Source organism: Rhinopithecus bieti, unplaced genomic scaffold (genome assembly GCF_001698545.2).
Source record: "Rhinopithecus bieti isolate Rb0 unplaced genomic scaffold, ASM169854v2 scaffold_17971, whole genome shotgun sequence".
In the NCBI taxonomy this organism is placed as follows: Eukaryota; Metazoa; Chordata; class Mammalia; order Primates; family Cercopithecidae; genus Rhinopithecus; species Rhinopithecus bieti.
In genome coordinates this window covers 2,658,567-2,684,852 of record NW_016809834.1, presented here as the reverse complement: position 1 = coordinate 2,684,852, position 26,286 = coordinate 2,658,567, and the positions used below count along the sequence as shown (strand labels likewise).

General features: G+C 34.5%; 1 protein-coding gene across 12 annotated transcripts in view; it reads left to right on the top strand.

Annotated features, from left to right (window-relative positions):
* The window catches only part of C2CD5 (C2 calcium dependent domain containing 5), a 96,245-nt gene that overhangs the window by 58,805 nt on the left and 11,154 nt on the right, over positions 1-26,286 (top strand). For all 12 annotated transcript variants that reach the window (XM_017890531.1, XM_017890539.1, XM_017890532.1 and 9 more), the window contains 10 exons: positions 1,124-1,315; positions 3,293-3,479; positions 7,474-7,638; positions 10,971-11,111; positions 13,040-13,103; positions 13,450-13,511; positions 13,732-13,830; positions 14,315-14,404; positions 14,891-14,978; positions 16,012-16,098. In XM_017890531.1, the coding sequence (XP_017746020.1) occupies positions 1,124-1,315; positions 3,293-3,479; positions 7,474-7,638; positions 10,971-11,111; positions 13,040-13,103; positions 13,450-13,511; positions 13,732-13,830; positions 14,315-14,404; positions 14,891-14,978; positions 16,012-16,098 (1,175 nt within the window). The remainder of the gene's footprint in view (positions 1-1,123; positions 1,316-3,292; positions 3,480-7,473; positions 7,639-10,970; positions 11,112-13,039; positions 13,104-13,449; positions 13,512-13,731; positions 13,831-14,314; positions 14,405-14,890; positions 14,979-16,011; positions 16,099-26,286) is intronic.

Here is a 26,286-nt window from a genome sequence, read left to right as displayed (position 1 = left end):
AAAAAAAAAAAAAAAAAAAAACAAGATCTACAAAAGTCTTGTTTCCTGGTATATATAATATGAATTTTCCTTTACTTTTTAAATCTGTCTGGTTGCCAAGTTTCAGCTTCTAATGGGTTACTTTAAGTTAGGGAGCATTGAGACCCACATCTTTCCAGAGCTCTGGAGGATCTGCTTGTGTGAAAGCGTGGAATTTTTTTGTGGAGCTTCTCTCTGTTTCCATCCTTATTGTGCCGACATGCTCAAATTTAATGAACGAAAAAAACGCGTAATCATTTTAGAATGAACTCACAAACAGCATAATACAACAAGCATTTTATAATAAGTGGGGAGGTTGTGGATGGTTAATTTGTGGTTTATGTATGATATATCATTTATGAAATAGATGTTTTGGTTTTTCAAAAAAGTTAAAACTATCACAGGAAATTAGAAATCTTAGAGTTGCCTATTTTTGACTTACTATTTTTCTTTTTTAATACTTTTTACATTAAATTAAAACTATTATGCTTGGATTTTGTTTTCAATTTTGGGGTACCTAGTAGCTGTATATATTTATAGGGTACATGAAAATATACAATTAAATTATTGATTATAGTCACCCTGTTGTGCTATCAAACGCTAGGTCTTATTCATTCTTTCTATTTTTTTTGTACCCATTAGCCATCCCCACCTTCCCTCCAGCCTGCCACTACCCTTCCCAGCCTCTGGTAACCAAAATATTTTTTTGTTTGGGAATTTTTTTTGTGGTTATATTTGTCAACCAGTGGGAAAATGTCATCATCATCATCTAACCATTTTTTTTTTTTAATGTTGTATCCCAGAGAAAAAACTTTGAGGTGATAGTGGTGTTTGTCAGGTGATAAGTCATCACACAAATAAATTGGTGCAAAATGACTTTGCAGTTGGTAAGTCTTTTCTCTCATAGGAAAAATGCATGGTTCTGATTTCATGATCGTTTTTAATTCTTATCAGTCATAGTGGTACTCTTGTAGCCTACAGTGGTAGAAGTTGGATAGTTTGTATACAAGTACTGTGTATATAATATCACTTACATAATTATTTTTGAAAAAATTTGTATGTTTTTAAAGAATGTCTTTTTTTTTTTCTTAATCTATTTATATAGGCTTGAAGAAAATTTGTCTACACGTTGTGGGTTTTGCCATATACCATATGATGAACTGAATATGCCATTTCCAGCTCATCTCACATATTGCTATAACTGCAGGAAACAAAAAGTTCCTGATGTTCTGTTTACAACTATAGACCTCCCAACAGATGCAACAGTTATTGGAAAAGGTTGTCTTATTCAAGCAAGGTATGTTTGTGAAAACATCATTTGGTGTCCCTGAAAAAGTATGATATATGGAGCCATAAACCTATTTTCAAGTGTCAGCTCTACTGTTTCCAACCTGTTTGATCCTGCACAAACTGGGCAATTCTATTGGAACTTTGTATTTTATTGCATGTAAAAAAAAAAAAAAAAAAAAAAACCAAAATCCTCTGTGTAAAACTCAAATAAGTTTTATACAAAAGCAGTTTTAACTTTTAAATTCTATGCAAATATTTATCATTCTGGGAATTATTAACCTGCCAAAGGCTAGGGATGTGACTAAGTATAGACTGCTTCAATGACGTTCAATGTGTAACACATTTTAGAAATTGACTCTCTTTTTTTCTTTTAAAGAATAGTGCCATGAAGTGTTTCTTTTACTGCTTTAATTAGCTGGTAAGAGTTCCTTTTAAAATGCACTGGAGTAGAAAATCCTAATTGGGACACTCATGACAACAGCTGCCAGGTTACCAAATTCATCAGGTACTTCTGTCCTCATCTTAGTTCTGACATCTCAGCAATAGTGACACCATTATTTTTGCCTTGAAATTCCTTTGATTTCATGATGCCACACCTTCTATGTTTTCCTACCTTTATGTGTAATCTTCAGCCTCCTTGTTGACTTCTCATTTCTTGATCTTTGAGAGCCATGGGTTTGGACCTTTTGCTCAAACTTTTTCCCTAGTTGAACTCATCAACTTATATAGATCTATATGCTATCTATGTATCTGTGACCGCCAAATTTATAACTCTAGTCCAGAACTTTCTTTTGAGCTTTAGACTTTTATACCTGTCTACTTCTATCCCATTTTGATAAGCCATAGGCATCTCATACTTGTTCCACATTGAACTGCAGATTTTCTCCACTTTTCTTATTAGCCTTTTTTGTTTTAATAAATGGTACCTTTATCCAGTTCTTCATGCCAAATTTGGTATTCTTTGACACTATCCTCTTTTTCAACCTCCCCACATCAAATTTATTACAAAGCCCATTGATATTTCTTCTAAAATGTATTTCTAATCCGTTTATTTTTTTCCATCTTGCATCTTAGACCTTCCATTTGGGATTGTTTTCCTTTTGCCTTAAGTGTACACTTTAGTATTTATTTTGATGGATCTGCTGGTGGTGAACTATTTTTTTTTTGGTCTGTCTGAAAAATGTGATTATTTTACTTTTATCTTTAAAAAATATTTTGGGCTGGCAGTTGTTTCTTTACAGCACATTGAAGATACTCTTTCACCACTGTCTTCTGGCTTTCATTGCTACTGTTGAGAAATGATCTATTAGTCTAATTACTGTCCCTTTGAATGTAGCCTACGTGGTACAAAGTAGATGCTCAAGTGACTTGTATTTTTTTAATGAGTAACATTTTCTTCTGCTTTCCATTTATATTGAACACATGCAGTTATAAAACCTAAGATTTTAAATGATATTCTCTACTGATTTTGGTCATTATTTCATTTTAGAGATTTTGAGATTTTTTTATTTTGTTTACTGAAATGTGGTTCTTTAAAATATTTAATTTTTATGGGTAAACAGGTGTATGTATTTATGGGATACATGAGATACTTTGATACAGGCATGCAATGCATAATAATCGCATTGTGTAAAATGGGGTATCCATCCCCTCAAGCATTTATCCTTTGTCTTAGAAACAATCCTGTTATACTCTTAGTTATTTTAACTTGTACAATTAAATTATTATTGACTGTAGACACCCTGTTGTGCTATCAAATACTAGGTCTTATTCATTCTTTCTATTTTTTTGTACCCGTTATGAAATAGGATTTTTAGTGCAAATTTATACAATGACAAAAAAAGAAAAGTTTATTGATATAACTCAGTAAGTCCATTAAAAACAAGTAAATGTTTTATTCAGCACACTTTTAGAAAGTTTTAAAAATTGACATATTTAAAGATGGTACCAAGAATACTGTTCACTGACTTATTTTCATTTACAGGTTATGTCGCTTAAAAAAGAAAGCACAGGCAGAAGCAAATGCTACAGCTATCAGTAATCTGTTGCCATTTATGGAATATGAAGTGCATACTCAGCTAATGAATAAACTAAAACTCAAAGGAATGAATGCTTTGTTTGGACTAAGAATTCAGATCACAGTGGGTGAAAATATGTTGATGGGCTTAGCGGTAAGTTTAGATGTTTTTGGTTTTGTTTTATGATTTTCTTAATTATAGTAGATTCTATTTTATGTGATTCAAAGAGTCTTTTCAAAGACTTATCTAAAGACTTTGACATTAAGACCTTTATGGGATGAGGACATTTTAAGAAGTGAAAAATCTGGTGATAGGTTTTCACATATTTTAAAGGGACTGTGATCATAACTTTAACAATTCTATTTCTAAAAGTTAATGTTTGTCACTTGCTTAATAAGTTGTCCACAGTTTTTCTGGACTTTATTATTGTTTACATATTGCTAAAACAGGGTTCCCCCATCTCGGTACCAGGGCAGGATACCTCTTTGTTGCCGGGAACTGAGTTGTGCTTTGTAGGATGCTTAGCAGCATCCATGGCAACTCCCCACTATAAGATAGTAGCATCTCCCTAGTTGTGACAATCAAGAATGTCTTCAGAAATTGCCAAATGTCCCTTGGTGGGCAGAGCAAAATTACCCCAGGATGTGAATTAATCTTTAGTTTTGATGGAGAAGATAAAGCAAAACATGTGAGACACTATTAGACAGACAATTAAGCTTTATCATAAATGTGCACCTGTGGCCAGTGGTAGACTGTGTAATAAAATACAGGTGTTTCTGGCCAGGTGTGTTGGCTCACACCCATAATTCCAACACTTTGGGCGGCTGTGGTGGGAGGATCACTTGAGCCCAGAAGTTAGACCAGCCTGGGTGAGACTACTCTCTCTATAAAAAATACTAAAAATTAACCACGTGTGCTGGCAGGAAGCTCAGGTGGGAGGATCACTTGAGTCCTGGGAGGTTGAGGCTGTAGTGAGCCCTGATCATTTCACTGCGCTCCAACCGAGGCGACAGAGTGAGACTCTGTCTAAAACAAAACAAAACAAAAAAAAAGGTGTGTTTCTTAAGTGCTGATGAAATACAAGAGAAGAAAAGCTGTATCTTAGCTTAAGGTTCATTTTGGCTTGTTAGCAAATAAATTCAGACTGGAAAGATGATAATGAGGAAAGCCAGTGCTGCTTCTATAAGTAGTGTAGGACTCAGAGAACCAGGTACCTGCAAAATGTGTATTGATCATATGGAATCTGATGAACCACGTTTATGGAAATTCTCTCATTTTCTAGGTACTTTGCTAACCAGCATTTTGTCTGTGTTACTGGCAGTTTTAAAATTTAAATTCTCTTGCCATCTTTTTGAGAATACATAGACATTTAATTTTAAGAAATTTATGGAATCTGACTTTTTTGTCTCTATACATTTGCAGGTCGAATGCACATTTGTTCCGTGTTTCATCTTTCTCTAAGAGCAAATATGTAAATTTTTGTATGTAGAGGATAATTGTATGATGATGATAAACTAATTAGGTATTAACAGTTTTCTAACAACAGAAATTTGTAATAAGTAACTTGGTTCATATTAAAATATTTGATATTTAGGCGGGGTATGGTGACTCATGTCTGTAATCCCAGCACTTTGAGAGGCTGAGGTGAGTAGATCGCTCAAGCCCAGGAGTCTGAGACCAGCCTGGGTAACATGGCGAAACCCCATCTCTACTAAAAATACAAAAATTACCCAGGCATGGCAGCTTGTGCCTATAGTTCCAGCGACTTGGGAGGCTGAGGTGGGAGAATCAGCTGAGCCTGGGAGCTTGAGGCTCAGTGAGCCGTGATTGTGCCACTGCCCTCCAGTCTGGGGACAGAGCGAGACCCTGTCTAAAAAAAAATTTCTCTTTTATACTTAGAGTAACTTGGGGAAAAGTGGTTATTTTAATTCAGTGGTCTAAAAATTTGTATGCTTAGTGAGGACATTGCATAAATATATAATTTGTGCTTGATGCAAGACTGTAATGATTGATGGGTGCCTATGCATGTCAGTTAAGAGCTGGATTCAAATTGAGGAGTTTAAAAAACATTTTGCTAGCTATAGCAAACATTTTTGATGATTGAGCCCCAGGAAACTAGTTTATGACACTGATGTAATTCAAGACTTGCCTCCAGTATTGCTTTTCTGATCCATACTAATCTTTTCCTTCTTGATCACTAGTGCTATTGACTACCGCGGTTTGACATTTCATCTTTGTGCTTTGTTATATTTTGTGCACTTAAATCGTAAGGTCTCAAGAGTAGCTTCTTTATTGGGTGATCTCTGATGAGTGCCGACTAGATGTTTGGCACTGTGCTATTCCAGAAGGAATGTGATATTATCTTCACTTTACAGGAGGAGAAAATGTGTGCTGTAATAGGTTGAGACTATAAAGTGATGTGGTTACATGTGTTAGAACTGGATTTCAAATCCAGGCCTATCTGATGCCAGAGTCTGTGTTCTCAGCCGTTCAGGGCTGTTGCTTCATTAATGAGGAGCTAAAATGCATTAGAAGTGGTGGACTAAGGCTTCATATGGCATGGTGAAGGGGCGTTCCCTGGTTGAGTATTAGAGACTTGGTCATGTATACAGTGATGGACACTAATGAACAAACCAGGAGTAAGCACTCTTGAGGAACAATTTCATTTACTATGCAGACTTCTTCATCAATCCCTTTTTAGAATTGGTGTTGAGTTAGAAGAGTTGTCTTTTCTCTTTACCATTCCACCCCGTTGACGTTAACAATTTGATGTTTATACTTCTATTTTTTTGCTTTGCTTGTATTAGCGTATTTACACATAAGTGCACATAAGGATATATATAAATGTTACCTTGTTTTGTATTTCTCATAATAGTTTTCCAGTACTAATGATACGTAGTACTGTTTCAGAGTCAGATATTAAATAGTAATTTAATTAGATGATATTTAAAATAAATCTGTATCAAGTAAAAAATTTTCTCTGCTAATTAGGAAGATAGGGCAATATAGTGAAATAAGTTTGGGTTTTGAAGTGAGAAACACTCAATTTAAATCGTTTGTCCACATTTACTGACTTGGCTTGAGTAAGTTCCCTGTCCTTTCTGAATTTCAGTCTCTTGCCTTGCAAAAGTTTCCTCTTTACTTTTGCCACCTTTAAAGATAGAGCATCTGCTCATTCATGAAAATTTGTTTTTTAGCAACCTTTAATATTTTTTTGCTATTTTTAATTCTAATTGTATTTTTAAAAATGATGAGGTAGGTCAGGGCCCAGTGGCTCACACCTGTAATCCCAGCACTTTAGGAGGCTGAGGCAGGTGGATCAGTTGAGGTCAGGAGTTGGAGACCAGCCTGGCCAACATGGTGAAAACCCATCTCTACTAAAAATACAAAAATTAGCTGAGTGTGATGGTGGGCGCCTGTAATCCTAGCTACTCAGGAGTCTGAGGCAGAAGAATCACTTGAACCTGGGAGGTGGAGGTTGCAGTGAGCCAGGATCATGCCACTACACTCCAACCTGGGCATAAGAGTGGGACTTGGTCTCAAAAAAAAAAAAAGATTGTGAGGTAGAAACATAAAAAATACAATTGGGTATGTAGTGAAAAGTAAATCCCCATTTCATAACTGTCTCCCACCTACCCAGGGGCCTCCCCAAAAGAAACCAACCTTGTTACCAATTGTTTTTGTGTGCCTTTCCAGAGATGTCCTATATATACCCTGATGCTGATTATATTCTTCCTTATACCACATTCTTGGTTTTTGTTTGTTTGTTTTTTCTTGTTTTGAGACAGTCTTGCTCTGTTGCCCAGGCTGGAGTGCAGAGGCATGATCTTGATTCACTGCAACCTCTGCCTCCTGGGTTCAAGTGATTCTCCTGCCTCAGCCTCCTGAGTAGCAGGGATTATGGGTGCACACCACTACACCCAGCTAATTTTTGTATTTTCAGTAGAGACGGAGTTTCACCATGTTGGCCAGGCTGGTCTCGAACTCCTGACCTCAAGTGATCTGCCCGCCTCGGCCTCCCAAAGTACTGGGATTACAGGTGTGAGCCACTGCACCCAGCTGTTGATCACATTCTTAAATATGAAAACTTAAGGACTGTTATTCTGTAGATATTTTTTCTGATTATTTCCCCATTATTTTTTACAAGTCTGCCACAGGTGTATATTTAGCAGCTTTACCAACTCCTGGTGGTATTCAGATTGCTGGGAAGACTCCTAATGATGGCTCATATGAACAACACATCTCTCATATGCAGAAGAAGATAAATGACACAATTGCTAAAAACAAAGAGTTATATGAAATCAATCCTCCAGTAAGTAAAACAAACCTACATTGTGAATATATCAGTTATTATTTATTAGTATATTTTTAGGCTATCTTATTGAGGACATAAGATTTTTTTTTCACTGTTTAGATTAGCTCTCCTTATTACTCATTCCTTCACCTCCCTTTATGTCTTTGCTCAACTATCTCCTTTTTGGGTAAGCCTACTCTAACCGTTCTGTTTCAAAATTATGACTTCATTTTTGGCACTTCCTATCACCTTTCCCTCTTTTATTGTTTTCTGTAGCTCTTATCTTTGTGAGTGTGTTTGTGTTTGTGTGTGTGTTTATGTTTTGTTGGTCTATTACCTGTTAGTACCAGTAGAATGAAGCTCCATGAGGGCTTTATTTCTATTGCCTAGAAAGTTTCTCTTGGTGTTAGTCTCTTAGTATTTGTTTAGTGATGAAATAAATGGTTTAAAATGTTCTTTGTTAGTAAAAGAGATTCTTATCGGTGGTAAAATGTGAAAGAATACAGTTTTTCAGTTACAGTTTCTTTTTTTACAATTTTGCTCCCAGTCATTTCCTTTAATCAGTCTTTTTACCAACTTTGCAATAAATACCACAATGCTTACTCCTCTGTGGATGCCTAATGGCAGTAGTCTGAATTGAAAGAAAAATGTGTTGGAGTTAGAATGAAATTTTTTGTTTTTATGAGTCTCTGATAATGAAATACTTTCACAAGAGGAAAGTATAACAACATTGTTGTTTTTATTATTTTAAATGTCTTACCTAACTGGCTTATCTTCTGGAACAGTGTGTCTGGATTGTTGTGTCACAAGTATAGCTTTCATCATATTATTCTAGTATAGTTGTTAATTTGGGAGGAATTTTAAGGATATGACCTAGAGCTGCACTGTTCATTATTCACTGTGGGAGCCACTGGCCACATATGACTTTTGAGCGCTTGTGACTAGTCTGAATTGAAATGTGTAGTAAGTATAAAATATACACTGGATTTTAAAGATTTAGTGTGAAAAAACAGTGTAAAATATGAATATTTTTGTATTGATTATATGTCAAAAATTTAATATTTTAGATATACTGAATGAAATAAAATGTTTTATTAAAATCGATTTTACCTATTTCTTTTACTTTTTTATGTATGTGGCTTGCTTTATATTTGTATTGAACAGTACTGACTTAGGGCTTCTTTAAAATGAATACAAATGTTGATGTGTTAACATTTATATTTGAAAAATAGACTGTAAAAGTTCTTTGTGCACTACTTTACTGACTGCTTACTTTTATAGTACATTATTTTTATTTGGTAGTTATATTTTGATATTTGAGCATCTGTTTATAGTCTGCCACTTGGGAAAAATGATTTGTAAAACTTTGTGTTAGGGTTTTATATATTCTTCATTTATTATTTCTAATGATATGAGCTGAACTCTTTTACTTAATAGTGTTTCTCACCTCTGTAAATCCATCCTGACCTCCCACAGGAAGAGTGGACTCTTCCTCCGTTGTGTAGTTGTTGTACCTGTATGTACCTGTATAGAAACTGTTACATATTATTATACTTAGTTTTTATATATCTGTCTTCCTTTATTATAATGTAAGGTCTTTGGAGACAGGGATGTATTTAAATAAGAATATGAATTAAGTTACTTCATCCATTCAGTACTTATTGAGCTGCTACTGTGTGTCACACAGTTTACATTTGGAAGGAGGGAGTAAATCTATTATGATTTAAAAAATTTTAGTATATATGAATTTCATGTGTTGAGGATGACTGTATTTTCACAACAGTACTCATCAGTTTATGAATCTTCTAATATGTCTTTCCTTATTGTAGATACTGACTACATTATAGTCTTTTAGCATAATCTCTCAGCATTTGTTTGACAGAGTCAGTATACAGGGTTGATTACCAGGCCACTATATACATTACAGTGTTGTGTTATGTCCACCCTGAATATGTGGATCATTCCTTCTCTTGGGATGATAGCCCTCAATGAAATAAATGCTGCTGTTTGAATTTTTTCTCAATACATTAAAAAATGTTTCTAATACAGAGGTGTAGTACCACTTAAGCTTTCTGTAGATAATCAAAGGTGTCAAAATAAGATGCATATCTCTTGGAATAACAGTACTAGTGATGAAATTTCAGTATGAGTGTAGAACGTATTAAATACCAGACAGTTATATTTATTAAGTCTGTGGCATTGTGAACAAAGGCAAAGCAGAATTTAAAACTACTGTAAAATTATAAAAAGTTGTGTGGTATCTAATGGGAATAACGTTGCACTGTGTATCAAAAGACTGACCTAGACTGGCTCTACACTTTCTAGTTTTCAAATCTAGGCAGACTACTAATTTACTTCTGAATTACAGCTCTTTTCCATTGTGTAGTCGTTATAATGTTAACTTTATAGAGAGCAGATTAATTTGGAGTACAAATAAGATAAATGGATGTGAAAGTGCTCCATAGATCATTACATTGTGAAATTGTGCAGTGGTAGCCTTTTATCTAAGGTATGTACTAGCAATGAACATTTAAAACTATGTATTTTTGAAGAACTTTATGTACAATTTCCTTGTTTATTAAAAAGACAACTCTGTTGCATCAGCAGTAGGCTATGCCTTTTGCTTTTGTCTTCACATATTCACATTCTTCTAGCATTCCTTGTGGCCAGCAGATGCTTAGAACCTCTAGCGATCTTTGGCTGTGTAACAGCAAAAAGCTCACTAAGCCATACAGTATTGCACCATACATTGACCTTAAAAAGGTCATTATTGTAACTACCAAAGTTTATTTAGCTTAATAAATTAAATAGCAAATACGTGCATAGTATATGTATATATATATTCATACTCATACATTGATCATATTCCACGTTTTGCTATGTGGAGCTTTGAAAAATTACCAGTGGATAAGAAAAGATATAAAAGATTAGAAATCTTTCTAGGAACATAAGTCTTTAAATTTTTATGGCCTATTAGGACTTTCATAATGCTGAATAGAAAATATGCACACCCAGGAGTACTGGATTTCTGAGCTGTAAGGACTGCTAGTTCCATACACATTGTAGTGTCCTGTGTGCACACTGGATGTCAGTTTTGTCTTGTTATGTCTGTGACAGTTATATATGTTTTTCTGATTCATGTATCATTAAGGCTGCCATATCCTCATATCATTAAGGCTGCCATATCCTCTATAAAAGTTTAGTTATAAAGGTTATACTTAAGTACAGACTTCACTGAGTATATTTTACAGGCTTTTTCTCCACAGCTAGGTGTCTACTAATACAAAGATATAAAATTTAAACTGGAAAAGACAATCTCATTTAATATGAAACAATTATATTTCTTTTAGGAGATATCTGAAGAGATTATAGGATCACCTATCCCAGAACCTAGGCAACGCTCAAGACTTCTAAGATCTCAATCAGAAAGCTCGGATGAAGTTACAGAATTAGACCTTTCACATGGGAAAAAAGATGCTTTTGTTTTGGAGGTAATGTCACATTGGACTAATTTCTTAAAGGTTTTGGAAGCTAAGATACACATTTTTTCAGATGCTAAATTAATATACTTTTATATCATTGCAACTGTTATAAATATTTAAAAAATTAGTATATAAATTACAACAAACTTGAAAATAACAGAACTTGGTAACATATGTTTGTTCAATACCAGGTGACTGATATAAATAATGAAGATGGTTCTGAAAAAGTTAATGTATGGGTTGAAATAATGATACAATAGTATTAAACCTTTGAAGTTATTTTCATAAACTTGAATGAATTTAAATAAGAAATTAAAGTGTCATTCTTTAACTTACTATAATTATTGCTTTTTTTATGTTACTGTAATTATAACATTTTTTAATATAAACACTGTGAATTCTGAGTGTAGTATTTTCTTACCGAATTCAAAAGGTATAATTGATCCATCTTTATGAAAAGATACTCAGAACACTTTAGGAACTTTCCCAGAGAGTAAATATCACATGAAAAGTTGATGGAGACTCCTTCCTCCCAGATCTGCTTCCTCTGCACTCCCTTGTAGAATGGTTGGCTCCCAAAGAGAGAGATTTTCTTTTCATATCAAAGGACAGGAAAAATAAATGAGTAAGATGTAAGTTGAGAGAGAAAAAAATCAGATACTTTGATCTCGGTGTAGCAGGAAGCTGGTGGTAGAATAGTGTTGGGATGGGATTGGAGGTTTAAAGAGTCAGGAACAGTGCCAGTGGCTGTAACGAGGATCTATGAGAGACGCACAGGCCTAACCAAGGTGAGAGTGTCAATTTGTAGAAAACCCAACATATATGGTTATTTGCCCCCACTTTTTCCCCACATTTCTCTACAGTCTGAGAATGGAAAATATGTCAGGTCAAGGAGGCTAAAAGTTTCAGGGTACTATTTAGAACAATGCTGCTCAAAGTGTGATGTAACTACTTGTGGCGTCAGCTCTACCTGGGAGCTTGTAAGAAATGCAAATTCTTGGGCCCCTACCTCAGACCTAGTAGATGAGAATTTAAACCTGGAGCCCAGGAATCTGTTTAACAAACTTTCTAGGTGATGTCAAAAATTACCTGAAGTTTGATCTAGGGCATTATTGATATGTCTGATCTTGGGATCCTGGCTAAGTAGAGAGCACATGAGAACAAAGTGCTTCAAACATGGGCAGAGAACAGAGGGCAAGTAGAAGATCCAGTAAGAGGACGAAGAGACTGGACTGTAGTTGGAGAATGCTCGAGATCCTGGGTGTGGAGCATTTTGGGGAATAGTGGGTTGAGGTATGACTGTGACTGTGGGTAGCCACGTGAAGTGGAAGTGAAAGTGGTTCTTGAAGTCTTGAGGGTGATGTGGGAAGAAGAAGCTTAGCAAGTCTGCAGATTAGGACTTAGAAACTGAGATGCAGATGAATGTCAGCACCTGTCCAGCTGGGTAGTTTCCCTGTTTATTATTCACAGTGGAATATGGTGATATAAGAAAAATAGAATTTAGACCTATTTATTTTATTAGAAAAATAGAATTTAGACCTATTATTAAATGTCTTTAAATTTATCTCTGCCTAATTCCATTGTAAAGCAGTTCTGCATTTAGTCAAAGGATTTGATTACACTTTATTAATTTAAACAAATTGGAATAATTATTGCTTATGACATCTTTGTAAGTCTTTAGAAACATATTCTCATAAAGGTTTGAGAAAGAGCTAGTTTTCTTTTTTAACTTAGTGTACTTTGTATGTAAAATATTTCACTTAGAAGTATTTGTGGTTATTACTGTGGAGGAATTTACTGATATTAGAATTTTCTTGTTACATATTTTCCTCAGGGAAAATGACTCTGCTTTTCTTGACTCTATTAATAAAGTTTTTTTTAATGTGAAATAATTGTGCATTTACTACATATATAATAGTTTTATTCTCTATTTTAAGATTGATGACACAGATGCCATGGAAGATGTCCATTCTCTACTTACTGATGTTCCTCCTCCTTCAGGTGAACAAAAAAATTACCTTTGAGATGAAACTAGTTTTATATATAAATGTTTTAGCTCATAATTGTTACAGTACTAATTTTACTTTAAAGGAAGGACTTACCACAGTGTCACAGCTTGTCATGTACTTTGCTACTCCAAGGTAGAGAACATAACTTAGGTGGAAGTGATTTTTAGTGCTTTTATATTTATACATGGAGAAGAAAACCTATGATAATTTATTAGGATGGTTTAAAAGAAAAAAATGAAGTTTTATAGTTAGAACTTCATGTAATAGATGGAAAATGTCATTAACACAAAAATCAATGAAATATTATCATATATTTTTATTATAATTTATTTTGACAGGCTTTTATAGTTGTAATACAGAAATTATGCCCGGTATAAATAATTGGACATCTGAAATACAGGTAAACCTTTTTTTCTTAATTTTAAGGAAATAACACATAAGTTATCTTAGTAAGTTCCATCTAAATATTTGTTTTGTTGTTTTTTTAACCTCCTTATTGCAATTAAAATACTATCCTTATTCTACGTTAGTTAATATTCTTCATTATTTGGCAATTTATCAACTGTTAAAATATTTAGTTAAAAATAATAAAATGACATGTTCTGTCACCCCACATTTAGATGTTCACTTCAGTAAGAGTAATCAGATTAAGCAGCCTCAACCTGACTAATCAAGCTCTCAATAAGAACTTTAATGATCTCTGTGAAAATTTGCTCAAGGTAGGAACCTTCTGACTAAATTTTATTTCATGCGTCTAAGATAATGAAACTTTAAAAGTGTCTATGTTGCTGTATTATCTGTAATACTTTACACAGTTGTGGGCTGAATCACTCCTACCTACTTATCTTACCTCTGTCAGCAGGTGAGATACTAAAGTTGTCCTCTCCCCCTTACTATATCATACTATAAAAGAAATAGTTTGTTAGTTAATAGCTTTAACTTCCATAAAAATCTAGTGTATATGTGTACATTAAAAAAAACTTACTATATTGCTTTTGTGACTTACAAATGATTAAATCTTATTGTCTACTTAAATGTTAAAAGTATATCCTTAGTGTAAAATACACAAAACAAAAGTGGACTGGTTTTGTTTTAATTTTTTTTAACTCTCCATTTACTATAATATAATGTACATTAAGAAAATCAGCTTTTATAAATTTTTAAATAAAAAAGGTGACATTACTAATATTTTCTATTGTGTAGAGCCTGTACTTTAAACTACGATCTATGATCCCCTGCTGCCTTTGCCATGTAAATTTTACAGTATCTCTGCCTGAAGATGAATTAATTCAGGTAATTAAGATTTAGTCCATTATTAAAGAATAATTTTATCTGATCTATTATTTTATTATCTATTTCATTATCATAATTTTGCCATAATTAAATAACTTATACTAGTTTACCTCACAGTATTATAAAATATATGTTAGTATGCATTAGGCCATGTGTGTTTCTTTTTCTGAACTTTAGTTATCTGAGGGAGTAAGCACACGTATGCTCCAGCATGTGTACAGTAGGATCTGTACCCATCATGTGGGATTTTACCAGTTCCCATTTTTTAGAGAAGGTTCTTGAGCTCTTTCTGGAATATCGAGATTTAGGTATAACTGTTTGGCATAGTTGTAGTTTGTGTATCTGAATTTATATATAATTCTGGTTGAGGATTTTAACCAGGAAAGGTATTTGGTATAGGTTGTACCATGGTACTGAAAAAAATATGTAAGAAACTTAGTTTTGGCAGTGATGATTTTACTAACCATATTGTTTCTATAATTCTAGGTTACAGTCACGGCAGTTGCAATAACTTTTGACAAAAATCAGGCTTTACAAACCACAAAAACCCCTGTTGAAAAGTCGTTGCAAAGAGGTAAATCATTACTGGATAGGAAGTTCAGTTTGTGTTTGTCTGTGTTATGGTTCAGTGATAAAATATACAGGACAGGTGGATTCAGTAAATTACTTGTTTCTTGAAGAATATTTGCTTTTTCTGTTCATCTTTGTGAAGATAACTGTGTGGATAAGCATATGACTGACTTGATATTTTTCATACATGACTAGGTGGTATTTGACTGGTATTTACATAGGGAATGCTGCTAGGTTTTTTAGACTTAAATTATAGCATATTAATTCTGCAGTAATATAAGGGTTTCTGTACTAAGATCTCTGGCAAGGTGTTCAAAGCATCTGAGGACCTACTGATGTAGTAAGCACAATTGTGTGCCTGTGTATTATTTTCAGGACAAGTTCCATAGTGTTCAACAGATTCACAAAGGTGGCCTTAATCCAGTAAAATTTATAAAGTAGTATTCGTAATATATTCTGAAGAAATCCAAATTACTGGAAACTATGTGTTCTGAAAAACACATAATGAGGGATACTATACTTTCTTGTATAGTTCGAATGACTTACTGGCTAAATGAAATATTCATGATTAGTCCTAAACTTTTAAAAGTTGATTACATTCTACATGTATAGCATTGATAAGATTTGAGCAGTGAGTTAATGTCAGGTAGATGTATTAAATGATTATGTGTTCTGATATTTGTCAAAGAAGACATGTAACCGGTTTAAGTGGCATAAAAACTAGTAATGGACAAAGTGTAGGATATTAATTATTATTATTTAGCATTTATTATTTGCAAAGCACTGTGCTAAATTACTTACAGATATTAATCTCTTAAAGCCTCACAACAGTCATACCAGGGAAGATAGCACCAGTCTCAGCATCATGCAGATGAAGGGTTTCCATGGGAGAAATCAGGGAGAAAATGACCGGAATAAATTGGGGCAGGAAGGTGGAGCTGAGAATATGTATATATATATGTTGTCACAGATTCTTAATTTTAAAAAATTAATAATAGATCATTACTAAATAACTGGTATTTTTCTTGCCTTTCTAGCCTCTACAGATAATGAAGAACTTTTACAGTTTCCACTGGAACTGTGTTCAGATTCACTTCCTTCTCATCCTTTTCCACCAGTTAAAGGTTGGTTAAGTAAGGGAAAAAGCAAACACAAATCCTAGTTTCTAGTTCCTTTCACTGCTTCTTCATTATAGGCAATCTTACTAACCTTGAGGTGAAAATGTATCCTTCATTCCCTCATTATGTGTTTCTTCATATTCATAAAGGGGATAAATGTTCCTCTTATTTTAATTTCTCAAGTAATTTCATTATAAGGTATTAAGGTAATTTTTCCTGTGATATTCCATTCTCATACCTTAATGTGTTAAAGCTTTATTTTCAAAGGTTTGGATTTTCCACTGTAACTATTCACACATAGAATACTTGATATTTATATTATATTTGGTAAGTTTTTTTCAGCAACAATTAAACCTTCACAAAAAGTTTTGGATTTTCCTGGACAACAGAATGCTTTCTTTTTTCAGAGGATATATGAAGAGGTTTTGAGTGGGAGTAGTACAAGTGAGAAAGGGATGAGCTTCTGGTCTTTGCTGTGGCGATAATTGAAGAACATTGTTATGTACTTATATAAGACACTGCAATTTTTTTTTCCAGTGCAAATTGATAGCTCCTTACTTTAATAGCAATAAATCTATTTTGATCTGCATAATCTTTGGAGAAAAGTGGGAGATATTGTTTTCCTTTCTCATCTGATTTTAGTATAATTTTTATTACAAAAAAATTAAAATTACTATACCTTATTTTGTAACATTATGTATTAGATAAATGTAGTATGTGTTTTTCACTAAGTTTGTTTTGAGAAATGATACAGTTATTTGAAGTCAGCTATTCAACTTTTATGTCTTATAATACAATGGATATTATTTTATGATTCCTACTCGTTATTTGATACCAAATTATGTATAATACAGAATAGTTTTATATTCACTTTACATATATGTCAACAAAATCTTTGTTAAATCAGTACAAAGTCTGTTTAGTAGATAAAGAGATCTTGTCTCATATTTCAAAGATGAAAAATAAGCTGCTTCCAGATTCTGAACTTTGTAACGTGGTGACTGTGATCCTTTTTCCTTTCTGTCATCACCTAAAATTCTGATTTAGAAATCCATAGAGAATTGTAGCATATCTCAATATCCTTGAAAGAATAGAGAGGAAAAATCAAATTCAAAGGTAATGTGAGTTCAGATTTATGAATTAAATACAGCTTCCAGGCAGAAAGCAGAACTGTCAAGAGTCTTCCTTGGGCCGGGCCTATTGGCTCATACCTGTAATCCCAGCACTTTGAGAGGCTGAGGCGAGAAGATCATTTGAATCCAGGAGTTTAAGACCAGCCTGGGCAACACAGTGAGACCCCAACTCTACAAAAAATAAATAATTAGCTGCATTTGGTGGTGTACACCTGTGATCCTAGTTACGAGGGAGGCTGAGGTGGGAGGATTGCTTGATCCCAGGAGGTTAAGGCTTCAGTGAGCTGTGATTGTGCCACAGTACTCCAGCCTGGGAGATAGGGGGAGACCTCTCTCAAAAAGAAGAAAAGTCTTTCTTGAACTCACTATACAGCAAGTTGTTTTTTTTTCTTTAACATCTACTTTATACAGAAATTTGTTTTTATTCATGGTTAGTTCCATATCACTTCTAGGTATAATTTCATTTATCCTTGCATCCTTACCCTGCAATAGGGGCCAAAAAAAAAAAAACCAAAAAACCAAAAAAACCTAAAACCTAATCAACAAAGGTTTGATTGATTGTTATTCTGTAGGAAAAGGTATTTGTGGACTTGGGGTCCCTGTTAACTCTGTTTTACTATATTGTTAATACCTACTGAATTTTGCAGAAGATTAGATTTAAGCTCTCTAAGTTTGACTTGTCTATAAGGACATCTTTCCACTTCTGCAGTAGTTTTCAAAATGTTTTCAAAGGAATTATAACTGGTGCTTATGTGATCGTTAGTATGTCGTATGCAAAATGATACTTTGTGAACTAAAAAACAAGAAAATAAGAATTTGAGTAGAGTAAGTCCTATTTGAACAGTACCTAAAATATTTGCAACTCATTTTAGGGAGAATGGAGAGGGACCATGAAGTAGGTTGGAAAAGCAACCGACCTGTGTTTTTCTCTCAGTTCTGCTATGGATTAGGTGTGAGAACTTGGACCAATTGCTTAACCTCTTTGAGCCTCAGCTCCTCATGTGTAAAATGTGAAAAGATTAAGATTCTCTCTAACCTTTAAAATTCCTTGGGTTTCTGTAGTTTATGGTTCTTCAATTATTAACATATTCCCATTTTTGAAAAGTAAATCAAAAGCTAAATTAGTCCCCAAGGTCACACTGAGCTTCTGTAATTTACATGTGTTCCAGCTGGGCGCGGTGACTCATACCTGTAATCCCAGCACTTTGGGAGGCCGAAGCAGGCGGATTGCTTGAGCCTAGGAGTCTCTTCTCTACAAAAAATACAAAAATTAGTCATGCATGGTGGTGTGCCTGTGGTCCTACTACCGAGGAAGCTGGGCGGTAGAATCACCTGAACCCGGGGAGGTTGAGGCTACAGTAAGGTGTGATTGTGCCACTGCACTCCAGCCTGGGCGACAGAGTGACCCTGTCTCAAGAAAAAAAAAATAAATAAATAAATAAATAATGATTTCAAATAACTTTTAATCAATTAAACCAATAATTTTAATTTTAAATTCTGCTCCTCTGAACCATAGAGGTTTGTCAGAGGTACCTCATGGCCTTCCAGGAGGCAGGGTGAAAGGGAGCAGAGAAGGATGGGATTGAGGGTAGGTGTCTGGATCCCCTACTTTTCTGAAACAGCAGCTATGATTCCATGTGTTTTTATATCCATCTTCTGTATGTGATTTCACTTGAAGAAAGGGTCTCAAAAAGTTTGAAAACCATTGATTGATCATGCCACCCTTTATTGTCGTCATCATCATCATCAGACCATCCATCTAATACTAATATATGTAAAACTTTTTATACTAAGTGCTTAACTGTAAAACCTATGTGCTTTTCCTTGAATATTGCATTGTAAAATTATCAGTAAACAGTTAAAGGTATATCTGTACCTTTCTGTCAATATTTCTGTAGTTTTGTAAATTGTGGTTTATGTTCCATGCTTATTTATTGTCTTGTGCTTCCTCAAGTCTTTTCAGGAGGACATGGGCTAAATATAGTTTTTAAAGTTATCTCAAAATGTTTTGGAAAATTTGAGGGTAAGATAGGTTTTGAAAAGGCCTGAAAATATAATAGAGTCTTAAAAATGGAGTAATCGAGTGTTGTAACACGACAGAAGGCAATGTCTGGAAAAATTTAAGCATTGCCATTTAGTGGAAATAGGCAGGAAGAGAGGAAGGTAAGAGTGTTAAGGATAAATGCTCAGAAGATTTGTCTGCTTTATAAAATATGCATCAATAAGAGGCTTAAAAGTCAATTACTAATGCTGATAAATAAAAGTATAGTTTTTAAATCGTTTTAAGTTGAATAAGCTGATAGCTTTTTTTTTTTACTTTCAGTAACTTTGAATTCCAGTTTATATTTCATGTTTTTAATCACAAATTGGATGATTGTTAAAATTTTTTGTTTCCCTTTATATTGACTAGGGGATTAGTTTCAAGAACTAAGCATAGTGTGTTTATTAATACTTCCATCTTTTTACTTGTAGATACACCTTTCATTGTCTTTTTGTGTTATTGAAAATGGGTGAATGTCATGTAAAGAAATGTTGCTTCAATAACGTATATCTTATTTCACTGTGTAGAGTAAGCCTCGGCCTGAATTGTCCATCCATGTTCAATTTTTTCTTTCCATCGTTTATTATATTTGGTTTTGTTTTTAAAGGTAACAAAGCAGTTTGATGTATGTCTCAAATTTATGGTTGATTTGGTGTTACCTTGCTGGTTATCTTGATTTTTCTGATTTGATATGTTAACTGGTGCTGAGCTTAAATAATTTATTAAAGGATAGATGATACGATATCAACATAAATTATTTATGTTTATACAAGAGTGTGATATGAGAAAAATGATAGCTATAGCAAACTTTTAATACAATTTTCATGTTTTTTTCTCATCATTGATATCCAAACCTGAGTTTTTCTCTGAAATGATTTTCAAGAGACTTTAAAAATAATGGATGGATGGATAGATAGATAGATAGATAGATAGATAGATAGATAGAAAAAAAGAATGAGCAAATTGGGAGGAGTCTGGGTTGAGGTAATCTGGGAGAAAGAAGAGTAAAAAAAATCGGCAAGATTTTTCTCATAGATTTCAGTTTATCTCAAGAATTCAGTTTATCTCAAGAATTTTATACATGTAAGTTTTATAAAAGGTTAGCATATTACTTCAGAGAAATATCTAAAGGCTTACATCTTGAGCTATTAGTTGCTGTATTGTAAGGCTTAAGAACTTAGATTAGACAAGTGTATATAAATCATATACCACTTTAAATATATTTCAAGTTCTTAAAAAATAAGGTAAGATAATAGTTTTCATTAAAACACTGATCGTTAAAAAATATAAAGATTTAATTAAGTCAATTTTAGTTTTAAATACCGTTGAGTGAAACTGTATAGAAGATAAGTATATATTTTTAAATACCCATCTTGTTTTCTGCTTTTCTTTTGCTTTTACTAGAGTACTTTCCTCATGTTCAGTGGCATAAGCTATAGGCTAGCAGGAATACTCTATTCATTACATTAGCTGCTGACTGCTGTGGCAAGCATAGGTTAAAATCTGGATTTCAATGTAAAAGAAAACAAGTTGGCTTATACCCACAATACATTGTACTTCAGAATTAGGTGTCTACATTGGAAGTTTTTTATTGTAGGCTAGAAGAGTTACTTTTCTTTGTTAAACCAAATTAGATTTTTTTCTTTTAGAGACAGTCTCTCTCACAGATTTGATTTTAAAATAGTTTAACTGTTTGAATTTAATGTCTTGCTAGCATTATTTTAAACTAGCAATTAGAAGTATACATTTGTANAAGCATAGGTTAAAATCTGGATTTCAATGTAAAAGAAAACAAGTTGGCTTATACCCACAATACATTGTACTTCAGAATTAGGTGTCTACATTGGAAGTTTTTTATTGTAGGCTAGAAGAGTTACTTTTTCTTTGTTAAACCAAATTAGATTTTTTTCTTTTTAGAGACAGTCTCTCTCACAGATTTGATTTTAAAATAGTTTAACTGTTTGAATTTAATGTCTTGCTAGCATTATTTTAAACTAGCAATTAGAAGTATACATTTGTAAAAAATACAGAAGTTATCTTTTACTTTTCCTACCAACTAACAGTTTGAATTCTTATGACTATATATAATTCCTTATACTAATTAAAAGCATTTTTATATATTAATAGTCCATTGCATGTCTGTTGTTACTATTTAAAAAAAAAAATACATTTTATCACTATGACCAAGTGGCAGCAACAATAAACAGCTGCTAAAATTCTTGATGTTATTGGATGGCCAAATAATCAATGGCAAGTTTTAAAAGGAAAGAGATACTCGGGGAAGAAAATGCAAAACCAGAAACTAACTAGAGGAAAATGTGTGAAAAACTCATCCAAGAAATGGGAAGGAAGGAAGGAAGGAAAGGAAAGATAGAAAGGAAGGGAAGGGAAGGGAGGGGAGGGGAGGGGAGGGAGGGGAGAAAGGAAAGGAAGGAAGGAAGGAAAAAAATTGATGGAGAAGTAGGAATAAAGAATCTTTATCTCAATAGCTTCTTCAAGGCAGCTTGAGGACACTGAAATCCACAGTTAGAGGAAGAGGGAGTAAAAAGCAAAGAAAAATTGCATTGAGTTACTGACAGAAAACGGATTATGTGGAAGAGAAGCTATAAAAGATAGGAGTGAGAGGGGGATTGCATGCTTGGAAATGGAAGCAGGAAAATGTAAGAAGCGGATTGAAGAAGAAAGACAAGTGGTTTAGGATGTTATACACCTTTAATTAGAAACTTAAATGACCCAAATAGGGAAGTTAATTGTCTTTGTTATCTAATATATGTACTACCGAGGTATCACAGTTGAATTTTTCCCTTGTAAACTGTCCAAATTGAAGCTAGTTTTATCTTTAGGTGTGCCTTTAGTAATTTGTAATTGTAATATGGCAGTTTTGAGTATTGTTATAGATCAAGTTTATACTGAATGTTTAAGTATATCATTTGTCTACCCTAGTCATGAAATTAGATTTTATACTTATAAAGCATAACTAATCAATGCAGTATCGATTGATGGAAATTCCTAAAGAAACATAAAACCCAGGTTTGATCATAATAAAACTGAGAATGTTTAAATAGGAAAATAAAACATAAATTATAATGACTCCCAATTGCATATATTTTAATCTGCCAGAGAATCATTTGTAGTAACTGTAGTTAACTTTTGTAGTAACTAGTTGATCATTTGTAGTAACTTTTTTAGTTTTAGTAATTTTAAAAGACATTCAGATAAGATTTTCTCAAATATTTTTTAATTATTTAGAGCAAAGATGATCTGTAAATTCTAATGATATAAAGGGGGTAGTCAAAAAAGGTACTGATCAGTGTAGAAGTTTATTACTGTATTTATCTTTGTTTGTTACTACTGTGACAAAACACTTGAGACCGTGTAATTTATAAAGAACAGGCATTTATTGGCTCTCAGTTCTGGAGGTTGGAAGTCCAATATCAAGGTACCAGCATCTGGCTGGGACCTTCTTGCTGCGTTATCACAGGGCAGAAGGGCAAAAAGAGAGCAAGAGGAGGTCAAACCTCCCTTTTCGTAATGGCATTAATCCCATCCATGAGGGTGGAGATCTGGCCTAATCAGGCCTTAAATGTCCTACTTTTTTTTTTCTTTTTCTTTTTTTTTGAGATGGAATCTCCCTCTGTCGCCAAGGCTGGAGTGCAGAGGCACAATCTCGGTTCACTGCAACCTTTGCCTCCCGGGTTCAAGTGATTCTCCTGCCTCAGCCTCCCAAGTAGCTGGGATTATAGGTGCCTGCCACCATGCCTGGCTAATTTTTTTTTTTTTTTTGTATTTTTAGTAGAGACAGGGTTTCACCATATTGACCAGCCTGGTCTCGAACTCCTGACCTCAAGTGATCCGCCTGCCTTGGCCTCCCAAAGTGCTGGGATTACAGGCATGAGCCACCGCCCCGGCCTTTTTTTTTTTTTGAGACAGGGTGTTACTCTGTCCCCCACGCTGGAGTGCAGTGCTGCGATCTTGGCTCACTGCAGCCTTTACCTCCTGGGCTCAAGCGATCCTCCCACCTCAGCCTCCTGAGTAGCTGGGACCACTAGCACCCCCTTGCCTGGCTAATGTTTATATTTTATCGTAATGATGGGGTTTCAACATGTTGCCCAGGCTGGTCTTGAGCTCCTGAGCTCAACCTACCTGCCCACTTCAGTTTCCCAAAGTGCTGGGATTACAGGCATGAACCACTGCCCCTGGCCAGAATGTTCTACTTCTTAGTACTGTTACAATGACAGTTAAATTTCAACGAGTTTTGGAGGGCACATACATTCAAATAATCACTGCAGCTAACAAATACCTTTGCCATTGGTTACGACAAGTTATTTAGAAGAATGGAAAAGTCTCAGACTTTAGATGCACTGGAGATTGTCTGTTTGAGGGAGGAAGAATCGTTTTTGTCAATAATATGCTCATTTCCACTAAATTGCTTTTAACCTGGGTTAGTTTCCCTCTCACACCACTAGACACAGGGCTTGTTAAATACTGCTAGAGTGCACTAGGGGAATAATAAAACCATAGCCCTGTTTTGCTTTGCTAAGTTTCTAGGGTCGTTTATTTGGGGCTTTCAGGGTTATCACTTAATGGTGACTTTAAAAAAAAAAAGCAAAATAATCTTCTTCTTGTATTAAATGGGAAACCAAATTATAAGAGAAGTGGACTGTTGTGTGGCTTGAGACTCTGCAGCTAGAAGGGAGATCTGACATAAAAAGCATTTGTTTCAGACTCTTCCATATAGATCTACAAATGGCACACAACTGAGCACAACTCAACAAAGTCTGAAAGAGTTGAGGAGATTTCTACCCTTGAATAATGAAATACGTTGTTTTTAAATTAATATTAGCCTAGAGATTGCATGTTGTTTTATTTCTTTTAAATCAGAACTCCCAGTTTGTCAGTGAGCCAGACTGCATGTATCTGCAGTACCTTCTCTTTTGAAAAGCCTATCACCTGAGAAGCCAAACTCTGATCAGGAGGAGCAGAGGGCCTGGGAGTTTGAGGTCATCAGACATTTGAGGTATTCAAACCAGTCCAAGGTGCTGATGTCTATCTGCTGCTGGGACCAGCTGGCCTTGGGCCTCTTGGGCCTTTTTTTTCTGGGAGAAAAATTAAGATAGCAAGCATGTTAAAAGATGAACCTGCTCTCCCTAAGTGAAATCAAAATCTTCTCCCTCAAAAACTTTGGTTTTCAGATTTTATTCAGATGCATTCATATTTGAGGGCAGGGAATAAACATTTTCCCTCCCTTTTTTCCCTCTTCACCCTTTATAAATTTTATGGGGTAAAAGTAATACATGTATATCGCAAAAAATTCAAATACTACAAAAATCATATAGTCCAGAATAAAGCTCCCTTCTCCATTTTCTTCCCCAAGAGGCAACTACTTTTAACAGTTTACTGTCTGTCTTTCAAAGATACTCTATTCATCCTTTTTAAAAAAACTCAAGTATTTTACATATCATTGTGTACCTTGTTTTTTCCACTTGATATTAGAGATGGGGACAGATACTTAATACATACTCAGGTAAGCTCTTTCTTTGTACATTTGCCATTAAAATATATGCAATTCCTACTAGGGAATTCAATATTACTCAGATAATATCAAGGTATACAAAAGATTTTAGTTTTAGTGATTTTCAGAAATTTTAAGCCATTCCTCTTTCCCCTGCAGTTTAAAAAAATGTACGGAATTCCTAATACCAGCTATATGTTCTGTAATTCTACACCAACCAAATCTATACTGCACAAGACATATGACAGCCTCAGGACCCTCTCGGGATATGTAAGTTAGGGGTAGGACAGTTGGTGTCCCAGTCTCTCCATTGAGTCTGTTTCTGTGCTGAGTGTCCCTGCAGATCTGGTAAGCCTCTGAATGTCAGCTCTGTGCTGGTCTTTCTGTAGGTCTCATGTCCTAAACTTCCAAAGTCCCTCAAGATCCTGAATCAGGAGGACTTTTCCTATCTAGATCTCCAGTCAGCGAGCATGATGGTTAGGGCATGTCCACAGCGTGGTATCCTCACAGGCCTGTCGTGAACCCCACCTGGTGATCCTTTTTATTTATCAGCTCTGTATATGCTGCAGTATTAGCTAGTGGTCAATTGCTTTATAAAAACTGTGGGCCAGGTGTGGTGGCTCACACCTATAATCCCACCACTTTGGGAGGCCGAGGCACGTGGATTACCTGAGGTCAGGAGTTCGAGACCAGCCTGGCCAACATAGTGAAACTCATCTCTACTAAAAATATAAAAAAATTAGCCAGGCGTGGTGGTGGGCGCCTGTAATCCCAGCTACTTGGGAGGCTGAGGCTGGAGAATCACTTGAATCTGGGAGGTGGAGGTTGCAGTGAGCTGAGACCGCGCCACTACCCTCCCACCTGGGCAACAAGACTAAAACTCTGTCTCAAAAAAAAAAAATTGTATTGGTGGGTCGTGGTGAGATACTTGCATTGTATTTTCAATTAGCAGCAACATTCTATGGTAGAAATATTCTGTACATATAATGTTTTGAAAAGTTTTTTAAATTCAGAATGTTATCAAAAAAATCAACACATAAAGTAGAAATGAAAAAATGTATCTATCTATTTATCTATACTTAAACTGGCCAACCGAAATTATTCTCAGTGCTTTTCATGAGTTATTTCTAAATTGGCAACACTATTATTTTAGTTGTAAAATTCTTTCAAACAGAACTTTAAATGTTCTAATGTGGGTAGAACATGAGCATGAAAAATAGATTATGAAGTTTTTTTATAGTGCTATTTAAATTTGTACAATACCTTAAATACCTGTAATAAAAAATATCATGGAAACTTCTGGATGTTACTGTTATGAGGTTACTGGAAAGGGAGTGATACTGGCTTGAGATTCCTAGTTATCTGTGATAACTCATTTTTTAGTTTTGCAAAGTCTTGATACCACCAGAGGGAGCTGTTGATATCGAAGTCCTTGAATGAAGAAGTTGGTGGTGAGGAGAGTTAAGACTAGGGAGCAGCTTATGCTGATCTATGAAGCATAATCATTA